The 12,059-nt window shown below is 38.3% G+C and overlaps 1 protein-coding gene across 1 annotated transcript; it reads right to left on the reverse strand.

The window, feature by feature from the left end:
- Positions 1-943: 943 nt before the first annotated feature.
- prdx4 (peroxiredoxin 4) lies at positions 944-11,988 on the reverse strand. Its single transcript, XM_082171303.1, has 7 exons — positions 11,734-11,988; positions 11,050-11,167; positions 10,058-10,174; positions 9,612-9,734; positions 2,540-2,670; positions 1,251-1,285; positions 944-1,080 (listed from the first exon to the last, which is right to left on the reverse strand). The coding sequence occupies exons 1-7, from the start codon at positions 11,939-11,941 to the stop codon at positions 1,030-1,032; spliced, it is 783 nt and encodes a 260-aa protein (XP_082027429.1). The 5' UTR covers positions 11,942-11,988; the 3' UTR covers positions 944-1,029.
- Positions 11,989-12,059: the final 71 nt, after the last annotated feature.

The raw sequence follows: 12,059 nt of genomic DNA on the forward strand, positions 1-12,059 counted from the left end.
TCAATGCATGTGTTTCTGTCAGGGCTCACACACCTTTGACCAATCATTCTCCATGGCTAACCATTTGGTCCCACTTTAAATGAAGTGGCTTTAAGTACTGTGTACTTACATTGAAATTTATAATTTGATACAATAGACTTTGTGTACATACATGTTTTTACATTGTACTTATATTTAAAAAAATACCTGCATGTAATTACAGCTGTAATGAATGTGTGCAATTACATTTGTAATTACACTGTTGATCCTTCTCTTACACCTTAGCCCACCCTTAAACCTACCCACACCACCACACCTGTCCCTAAACGTACCCGTATCACATAATAGCAGCAAAAGAGTTTGTCTTTTTATTTTATTTGAAATACTTTTAGTGTTCAAGTACATCAAGTTAAACTAAATGAAAATGAGAAAGGCTTCCTAGGCAATTAGCTGAAATATATATATTTTAAAATATTTCATTTACCATTTATTTTCTTTCAAGTAGCACACTTTATGGTTTTATTTTTAGTTAATTATAATAACCCTAATACAAATATCTCAAATAACACAAAATTCAAAAGGTTCATTAGTTAACATGAACTAATAATACTTTCGGCATTTATTAATCTTAGTTCATGTTCATGTTAATCTTACCATTTGCTAATATTTTCAAGATCCAAAATTGAATCTGTTAACATTAGTTAAATGCACATGAACATTAACATTTATTAACCAACATTAACAAAGGTTTATGTTAGTTAATGTATTAAATAATGTCAACAAATGAGACCCTATTGTGAAGTTTTACACAAAAACTGTCTTTGAAAGCGGTAGAATTTTCTCAATTCAATCTTCTATAGTTTATGGCTAATATTACATTCATTTCTATGACATGAGAAACCAGTTCTTTTCCAGGCATACGAACATTCAGACACACTTTGCAGAAGACAGAACAGACCACATGTTTATCAAAACTCTCCTTTTATTCTGCACTTTGGAAACCGCGATTGGCCACAAACCAGAACAAAAACCTCCAGTGAAACATTAACCTCATTTGAGTTTATCAAAGTACTTGAGTTTGCCTGCGGGGTCTGGGATGATCTGTGTGGAGAGAGAGACACAGAGACACTGTATATATTTGCAGAGAAACACACATACAGTACACACGCTCACACACACACACACACACACACACACACACACACACACACACACACACACACACACACACACACACACACACACACACTGAAATCGAGGTCAGATCTTACCGTTTCACTGCCAGGCTTCCATCCAGCCGGACACACTGATATCAGACACACAGAGAGTCAGAAACACCACAAACAAAACTCGTACATGTATGTCAGTGCATGCTCTTACACTTCTTATTCAAGTATGATATAAGCTTTTTATATTACAATGTTTTGGTTGTCTGGTGTGTAAAGCCATGCCAGCTTCCCTGGATATTTTAATGGCGAGTATTAAGTAAAAAAAAAACTATAAAAGTACAATTTAAAACTTGCTTTAGATAAAAACTCTCAAATTGATTCACGATTGACTTGATAATATTATTCTGAAGTGTTTGCTGGGTTATATCATTTGTTAAGAGAATTTAAACCATATAAATTATGATCATATAAAATATGATTAAGAGATACTTGACTCTGGTACAAGAAACATAGCGCTGGATCTTCATTTCAACATTTTGGCATATCATCATATACAATTTTTCATGGAAAAGTAATTACTTTTTTTTTACTATTTAATCATGTAAACATTATTGTTATTTTTAATAAACTTAAATTTTGGTCATTGCCTTCCATAACACAATTACTAGAAATAAATATGTAGATACTCCAGATGTTATTTAATAATATTATAATATTATTATAATTATTATTATTATTTCACTTCTTCATCTGATCACACTCCTGAACCAGTTTTATTTTAGTATTACTTATCTATTGTTATAGTATTTATTAATATTTTGAATTTGCTTTTATTTTTACATTTCTAGTCTAGATTTTAATTTTAGTTTCAGTAATTTTGTTGTTTTAGTCATTTTTATTAGTTTCTTTTTAAATAGTTCTATACATCTATAATTTATTTGTTTTTAGTAATTCCAGTTAACTTAGTTTAAAATTTATAACTAAATTTTAATATTTTAAATAACTAATTTAGTTGCCAAGGCAATATTTCTAATTGAAGTTTTACATTTTTTTCCATCTAATATTTGTGTACATTTAAGCTGTATTTCAATAATTGAAAACTACTGTATTTTTAATGGTTTGTTGACAATAACAACCCTGTAAACTTAAAGCAATATGAAAACCCATTTTCTACCGTTTTGAAGTTTAAGTTCAAACAATCAATCTCAAACTCTTTGAAGGATTGAAAGAGATTAAACATGGATTAACTTTGGCAGCTCTAGCAAACACTGTTTATAATCTATCATTCAGATTAAAACTGATTAAAGTCTAAAACAATATGTCTCTCAGATAAAACTAGGGGTTTAAAAAGAAGGCAATGCCAGATGTGAAAGTATGAGTAAATGCTGTACCTTCTCCGTGTTTGTCCGTGTACTGGAAGGCCTGCACCAGTCTGAGGGTTTCGTCCACTGAGCGACCCACTGGGAGATCGTTCATGGTGATCTGCCTGAGAACACCTTTATCATCGATGATGAACAGACCTCTAGAAGACAGGGGGAATAAAAACATATTGCAATACATGCTTTAAAACCAGGGCTCTGATATTTCACTGAACATCTATGATTTTTAGGGGTGTAAATATACCCTCATGTCATGATTTGAGATATATATATCATGATACTGAACTCTCTTTTTGAAAAAAATCAATAGGTTTTCTTTTACATTAACATTAAGTGACATGACATCTGACACACAGAAGCCAATGGCACGTCACTATGCTTATTGGCACATCTGGTCTTCATTGGCATGTGTCAGTGGATAGTGACATGAGTCACTCACTGATATTATCGTGACACACTGACACTGACACACGACACACTGACACCGAGTCGAGGAACATGTCGCCGTGTGTTGTGACACCTCCAGTAGTGATTGACAGATGAATCGAGCAGCTATACTGACGTAATTGTGACACAAAATCTTATTTAATAGCCTAATTTTGTGATATTTAAAATATCAATTAAACGCATTAAAGTCAGTAATATTTTTCGAATGTGTTATTTGTGTCTGTATTTGATTGGCATGTGTCACTGAATGTTTTGTGATACCAGTGCTACTTTATGTTTTTGCACTTGTATAAATAAAGAAGATTGCTAATAGCTCGGTGTGTAATCCTTTACAGATACGTAGCCTAACAAATTATTTTAATTATTTATTTTTTACACTTTTTGTAAGGACTTGAAATATTAAAGCCACAGATGAGAATCTTGCGCTGGCCAGTGTTACACTCACTTATACTGACACCTACTGGCCAGTGTTACACTCACTCATACTGACGCCTACTGGCCAGTGTTACACTCACTCATACTGACGCCTACTGGCCAGTGTTACACTCACTCATACTGACGCCTACTGGCCAGTGTTACACTCACTCATACTGACACCTACTGGCCAGTGTTACACTCACTCATACTGACACCTACTGGCCAGTGTTACACTCACTCATACTGACACCTACTGGCCAGTGTTACACTCACTCATACTGACACCTACTGGCCAGTGTTACACTCACTCATACTGACGCCTACTGGCCAGTGTTACACTCACTCATACTGACGCCTACTGGCCAGTGTTACACTCACTCATACCGACACCTACTGGCCAGTGTTACACTCACTCATACTGACACCTACTGGCCAGTGTTACACTCACTCATACTGACACCTACTGGCCAGTGTTACACTCACTCATACTGACACCTACTGGCCAGTGTTACACTCACTTATACTGACACCTACTGGCCAGTGTTACACTCACTCATACCGACACCTACTGGCCAGTGTTACACTCACTCATACCGACACCTACTGGCCAGTGTTACACTCACTTATACTGACACCTACTGGCCAGTGTTACACTCACTCATACTGACGCCTACTGGCCAGTGTTACACTCACTCATACCGACACCTACTGGCTAGTGTTACACTCACTTATACTGACACCTACTGGCCAGTGTTACACTCACTTATACTGACACCTACTGGCCAGTGTTACACTCACTCATACCGACACCTACTGGCCAGTGTTACACTCACTCATACCGACACCTACTGGCCAGTGTTACACTCACTTATACTGACACCTACTGGCCAGTGTTACACTCACTTATACTGACACCTACTGACACCTACTGGCCAGTGTTACACTCACTTATACTGACACCTACTGGCCAGTGTTACACTCACTCATACCGACACCTACTGTCTAGTGTTACACTCACTTATACTGACACCTACTGGCCAGTGTTACACTCACTTATACTGACACCTACTGGCCAGTGTTACACTCACTTATACTGACACCTACTGGCCAGTGTTACACTCACTTATACTGACACCTACTGGCCAGTGTTACACTCACTTATACTGACACCTACTGGCCAGTGTTACACTCACTTATACTGACACCTACTGGCCAGTGTTACACTCACTTATACTGACACCTACTGGCCAGTGTTACACTCACTCATACTGACACCTACTGGCCAGTGTTACACTCACTTATACTGACACCTACTGGCCAGTGTTACACTCACTCATACTGACACCTACTGTCCAGTGTTACACTCACTCATACTGACACCTACTGTCCAGTGTTACACTCACTTATACTGACACCTACTGGCCAGTGTTACACTCACTCATACTGACACCTACTGGCCAGTGTTACACTCACTCATACTGACACCTACTGGCCAGTGTTACACTCACTCATACTGACACTTACTGTCCAGTGTTTTTTACACTTTTTGTAAGGACTTGAAATATTAAAGCCACAGATGAGAATCTTGCGCTGGCCAGTGTTACACTCACTTATACTGACACCTACTGGCCAGTGTTACACTCACTTATACTGACACCTACTGGCCAGTGTTACACTCACTTATACTGACACCTACTGGCCAGTGTTACACTCACTTATACTGACACCTACTGGCCAGTGTTACACTCACTCATACTGACACCTACTGGCCAGTGTTACACTCACTCATACTGACACCTACTGGCCAGTGTTACACTCACTCATACTGACACCTACTGGCCAGTGTTACACTCACTCATACTGACACCTACTGGCCAGTGTTACACTTACTCATACTGACACCTACTGGCCAGTGTTACACTCACTTATACTGACACCTACTGTCTAGTGTTACACTCACTTATACTGACACCTACTGGCCAGTGTTACACTCACTCATACTGACACCTACTGTCTAGTGTTACACTCACTCATACTGACACCTACTGGCCAGTGTTACACTCACTCATACTGACACCTACTGGCCAGTGTTACACTCACTCATACTGACACCTACTGGCCAGTGTTACACTCACTCATACTGACACCTACTGTCCAGTGTTACACTCACTCATACTGACACCTACTGGCCAGTGTTACACTCACTCATACTGACACCTACTGTCCAGTGTTACACTCACTCATACTGACACCTACTGGCCAGTGTTACACTCACTTATACTGACACCTACTGTCCAGTGTTACACTCACTTATACTGACACCTACTGTCCAGTGTTACACTCACTCATACTGACACCTACTGGCCAGTGTTACACTCACTCATACTGACACCTACTGTCCAGTGTTACACTCACTTATACTGACACCTACTGGCCAGTGTTACACTCACTTATACTGACACCTACTGTCCAGTGTTACACTCACTTATACTGACACCTACTGGCCAGTGTTACACTCACTTATACTGACACCTACTGGCCAGTGTTATACTCACTCATACTGACACCTACTGGCGTGCGTCATGCAAAAATAAAGGTTTACAGTAACGGACGCGACTGTTAATGCGTTATTCGTAGTGACCCATGAGAGATTACAAAACATTCAGTGGCACATGCCAATCAAATACAGACACAAATTACAAAATTAGGCTATTTATTTAGGATTTTGTCGTCAGTATAGCTGCTCGATTAATCTGTCAGTCACTACTGGAGGTGTCACAGCACACAGCGACATGTTCCTCGACTTGGTGTCAGTCAGTGTGTAACGATAATATAAGTGACACGTCACTATTGTTACGACCCTGTCGTTTTATTCTCTACCTGATGGTGGCAGTATAACATCCGACTGTGACGTCACTGTTAATTGGATAATTGATGGGTGGAGAGTATAAATGTTCGGATTGATTTACCCAACGTCACTTCCTCTGGTGGAAAGTAGCTCCAATTTGTTCTATTTTAGTTTGTCTATTATTCACCAACATTTATTACCCCATTGGACTATTATTTTCTCTTGTTTTTTTAAATCCATAGACATTGTGTTATATTTCTGTAACAGATCCTTTTTGTTCCAAATAAATAAGCTTGCAATGCAAACCGTTTGTTTGTATGTGTAAACCTCTTTATGTTGCGGTCGGAAACGAGCTGGCCGTAACACTATCCACTGACACGTGCCAATGAAGACCGGATGTGCCAATATAAGCATAGTGACGTGCATCAGGTGTCATGTCACTTAATGTTAAAACTGCTACTGGCCTAATTAATTACAATTTGATGAAAACTCTGCAGCCCGCTTGATCACTCACACAAGAAAGAATGAGCACATCACCTTCATTGGCTTACAAACTTCAAAGTCAAGTCACCTTCATTTATATAGCGCTTTTAACAACGTAGATTGTTCCAAAGCGGCTTTACAGAGATACAAGAATAGTTTAAAGTAACAGAGATTTGGCTTTATAGCAGTTCTTGAATAAAGTTATTTTCCAGCTAAAGTTAATTTGATGGATTCACTTCCGTCACAACGATCATTAGTTATTAACTTAGGGGCTGCTAACACAACACCGTTTTAACAGGAAACTCTACACAGACTTCAAACGTGAAACCTGTGAGAGCGCTGATGGCGTGCACATGCGTATTACCAGTTCAGTCTATTGGTATGCGCGTAGATACGCGAACCGAATTTTCCCGACAACGCTTTCGTACTAATCCTCACTTACACAGCTCTCCATAACCTTGGTCCAACACACTTATCTGACTTCCCTCAGCCTTACGCTCTTCTAGTGTGGGATTGTTCGTCACCCCTGAGTTTAGTCTGGTGAATATGAGAGCAAGGTCTTTCAGTGTTGTGGCTCCCAGGTTGTGAAATGCTCTTCCTCAAAACATCCGTCAAGTATCCACCCTCCTCTCCTTCAAAAACACATTTTTTCTCTGAATATTACACTTCAGCTCTCAGTCTGTAAATGATACCTTGTTATGGATATGTTATTCGTTTGAATCCCTCTTTGTTTGTATCTTTAAAGGGTTAGTTCACCCAAAAATGAAAATTCTGTCAGTAATTACTCACCCTCATGTTGTTCAACCCCGTAAGACTTTCGTTCATCTTTGGAACGCAAATTAAGATATTTTTCTTTTAAAATAGGATGGCTAGTTCTTCTGTGTTGTACGTCAGAACGGAGGCTCGCTATTGGCCGACGCTGGTCATGTGTGTGATGCGCGTGACGTACACCCCAGAAGCGCTGCGCTGTTACACTACGTGAACTCACTCAGAGAAACACACAGAAGAAAATGAATAGTGGAATAAAGTCGTTATTTTTGTTTGTTTTTGCACACAAAAAGTATTCTCATCACTTGATAACCTTAAGGTTGAGCCACTGGAGTCACTTGGACTATTTTAAACATTGTCTTTACTAACTTTCTGGCAAGTTTCAATAACAGAGAAGCCTATGGAGGAGTGAGACAGCTCTCAGATTTCATCAAAAATATCTTAATTTGTGTTGTGAAGATGAACGAAAGTCTTACGGGGTTGAACAACATGAGGGAGAGTAATTACTGACAGAATCTTCATTTTTGGGTGAACTAAAGCTTTAACCTAACTTTGTGAGCGACTTCTGTATATTACTTTCTGCCCATGGGATGTGTATTGTGCTTAGATTCTCTGCCCGAGCCCGCGGGCCGGGCCGATATTTCCTGCCACTGTCCTCGGGCCGGGTCGGGTCGGGCCCTTGATAAAGCACGTCACGTGTCATGCGCAGCGTCTTGTCCACTCGCACTCGCAGTCTCGCACGCGTGACGCATCACTCCTGCTGTGCCTGCTGTACTATTCTGTAGCTTAAGTGCTTGAAGAAGCAAAGAAAAAAATTAAAACAGGAGAATTAACTTTGAGCAAGTTTGGAGGAAAATCGAAGGTATGGAAACATTTTAAACTAGTCGTGGGGAGTGACAACATGTGTGTTGGCTTTGTCTCGTGCATTAAATGCGGCACGCTGCTCGCCTATGACAGCAAAAAAAACGGGGACTTCGACGATGAACAGACACATGAAGCAGTCTTGCCATGACAGAAATTATGATAGTAGTCAGCCTCAGCCCTCGATGTCCTCTTTTGTTACTTTTCCGATCCATTCAATTATTTCTGAATAAACAAACAACTCAAGTTTACATGCTTCTTCCTTGTCGCATTATTCATTAAGATAATAATTAATAAATGCACGCACAATTATGAATGTGATAAATGTTACAGATATGTTTTATGCACAAACAAATTCCTTTCAACATGTGCAAAATTCAGAATTAAGTGAATGTGCTGCAATTTGTTCAAAAAGAGAGTATGTAGTAGCCTACGTGTTTTAGCCATTGAATAAGCACATTTAGTTTCAAGTTTGTTAAGTTTTGTTTTGAAGAAAGCTTTTCTTTAAAGTGAATTTCATTTAGTATAAATTGTATTTTAATTTTAATACATTTTTCATCAACCAATTGCCTAGATTTAATACATAAAAAGCAATTTACCAGACAATATAATCATGACATGGAGTCGCGGGCGCGCCGCGGTCACTTACACCATTTGAAACTCGCGCTGTCACCGAATTTACAAATGCACATCTTGCTTGTTGCTCACACACATATTATGTTGAAATAACAATATGTTGAAGTAACATTATTAATAATAATTAATCTTTAAGAATATTTGATTGAATGCTGAATGTTGTGCTTGTCCAATTTAATAAAATTAAAACTTTAATTGTGATAATTAAAATAATTGAATATTTAATATTGAGTGGCCAATTTTTGCTCATTTATTAATAGTATTTATATAATATATATAACTGCGCAGCTCCCCCTGTAGCCTAAATGATCTAGCACAGCAGCACCTGCGTTAAAAAAAATCCTGGCGCCGCGCCTGGTTATAACGGCCCAAATATTAAAAATGGTCGGGTTTAAATCGGGCTCGGGCTCATAATTACAGTGAATGTGTCGGGCCGGGCCGGGCTCGGACACAACGGGCTCGGGCTCGGGTAGGGTCGGGCTTGATTTGTTGGGCCCGATCTAAGCTCTAATTGTGCTTTGATGTTGATTTGGTTCTGTTCCTTAACCTATCTTTGTAAAGCGACCTTGGGTGTTGGAATGGCACTATATAAATACAAATTATTATGATTATTATAATTAGTACCTGAGTGCGTGTCCCTGATCCTCAAGAAAGACTCCATAATCCTTGGATATCTGGTGGCTGAGGTCAGAAAGGAGAGGGATTTTCATTGGTCCGAGACCTCCTTGCTTCCTGGGTGTGTTGATCCTGAAAAAGAAAAGAAAAAGCTGCAATGAGTCCTCACTTATATAACATTTCATATACACAATACTATCATCTTAAAGGGATAGTTCACCCAAAAATGAAAATAAGCCCATGATTTACCTTTATTAACCCCCTGAGCCGTTTTGGACACTTTTATGATGGATATGATGCACTTGTATATAACTCCGATTGTATTCGTCTGATAGAAGAATGTCATATACACATAGGATGGCTTCAGGGTGAGTAAATCATGGGCTAATTTTCATTTTTGGATAAACTATCCCTTTAAACACATATGTAGACTCAGAGAGTGTGTGTGTTCTAACCAGGCCAGGTGAGTAAACTGCGAGTCCACCGAACAAGCGACCACCTCTGCGTTGATGTCCTGAAACTCGTGCACGCGATCACTGAAGGCGATGATCTCAGTAGGACACACAAACGTGCTGTGGATCAATAATACAACAGTGTAATCAGATTCATGAGAAAAAGAGTTTAAAATCATTATATTTTTGAAAGTCTCTTCTGCTCACCAAGGATGCATTTATTTAGTCAAAAATACAGTAAAAGAGTTATATTGCAAAACATTATTATGCTTTCAAATAGGTGTGTGTATATATATATATTGTAAATTGTAATTTATTCCTGTGGTCAAAGCTGAATCTTCAGCATCATTACTCCAGTCTTCAATGTCACATGATCCTTCAGAAATCATGCTAATATGATGATTTGCGGCTCAAAAAAATGTATTTGATTATTATCAATGTTGGAAAACAGTTTTGGCTGGAAAACAGTTTTGTGGAAACCGTGATACAACAGCATTTAAAAGTTTGGGGGGGAAGAAGGTTTAAAAAAGAAAAAGAAAAGTTAAATCAATGCTTTTATTCAGCAAGAATGCATTAAATTGACCAAAAGTGTCAAAGACATGTGTGCATTTACAATATTGCAAAAGACTTCTAGTTTAAATTAAATGCTGTTCTTTTGAACTTTTTATTTTTCGGGATCAAAGAATCCCGAAAGAAAATGATTAGGCAGCAAATCATCATCATATTAGAATGATTTCTGAAGGATCATGTGACACTGAAGACTGGAGTAATGATGCTGAAAATTCTGATTTGATCACTGGAATAAATACAATTTTAACAGATATTCACATAGAAAAATTGTCATTTTAAATTGTACTAATATTTCACAAAATTACAGTTTTAATTGTAATTTTGATCAAATAAATGCAGCAGACTTATTTTAAATGCATTAAAAAATCTTAATGATTCCCAGTTTTTGACAGGTAGTGTACGTTATGTAGTCAAAGCATACTCACAAGTCCAGAGGGTAGAAGAAGAAAACCAGGTATTTTCCTTTGTAATCTGACAGTTTCAGCTCCTTAAATTCTCCATTGATCACAGCTGTCCCTTCCCAGTGTGGAGCTGGTTTTGAAACTAGAAGAGAAAGAAACAGAGAAAGGTTAGTACATTATTAATGCAGATCTTTCAGCTTGTGTACATGCATGTGTGAACTACTGTCTCTTTAAGAGCTTCAACAGTCTTCTTAATGCATGCTAAAAAAATTGTCTTGGATCCAAGTCTTAAACCATGACGTGTCCTTAAAAGATTGATCAAAAAACACAAGCCGAATAAGAAAGACCAGATCTGCACAAACAAACTGCGCACATATTAATAACTCAAACGCTGATGTGAACTTTCATGCAGACATAATATTGAATTTATACAACTTTCATTCTCTCAAAATAAGTTATATAGCAATCAAATAGACGTTCATTTGAAATCACTCCATATATTTATCAAATAAGAGAAAATGCTAACAGGCTAATTAGTAAATATTGACAGCTGTTAGAGATACATGCACACTTTTTTTACATGCAAAATAACATTGGTTTACAATTAATAGATTAAGAAAAATCCTTAAGCTCAATTTTTTTTTTCCATTTAAACTTATACATTGAGAATGCATGTGCTTTTAAAATGCATAAATGCGCGAAACACACTTTTGGCTTTGCTCAGGTGTAAGGAATGATCAGAGACGGGAGCGCGGAAAGCCTCTCCGGGATAAACGTGTCCACCAGCATAATTATAACACTCTTGCTCCTTCCTCCCGTTTGCACCGTCACACACAACCGATTCAGTGATTAACAGCAGTGTGCACGCCACGCCGAGCCATTCTCTGGGCGTTTTAAAGTAGCGACGGACATCCATTGCTGCGTCTTGCAGGAAGCACGTCTCTCGTAGTTTGATTATTATTCCTCTATCTGGCGCCGCGCACGGAGACCTCACTGATCTGTATGATAAACGGATCGACTGCATCCGCATTCTT

This window comes from Leuciscus leuciscus (genome assembly GCF_965113295.1).
Source record: "Leuciscus leuciscus genome assembly, chromosome: 5".
NCBI classification, from domain to species: domain Eukaryota; kingdom Metazoa; phylum Chordata; class Actinopteri; order Cypriniformes; family Leuciscidae; genus Leuciscus; species Leuciscus leuciscus.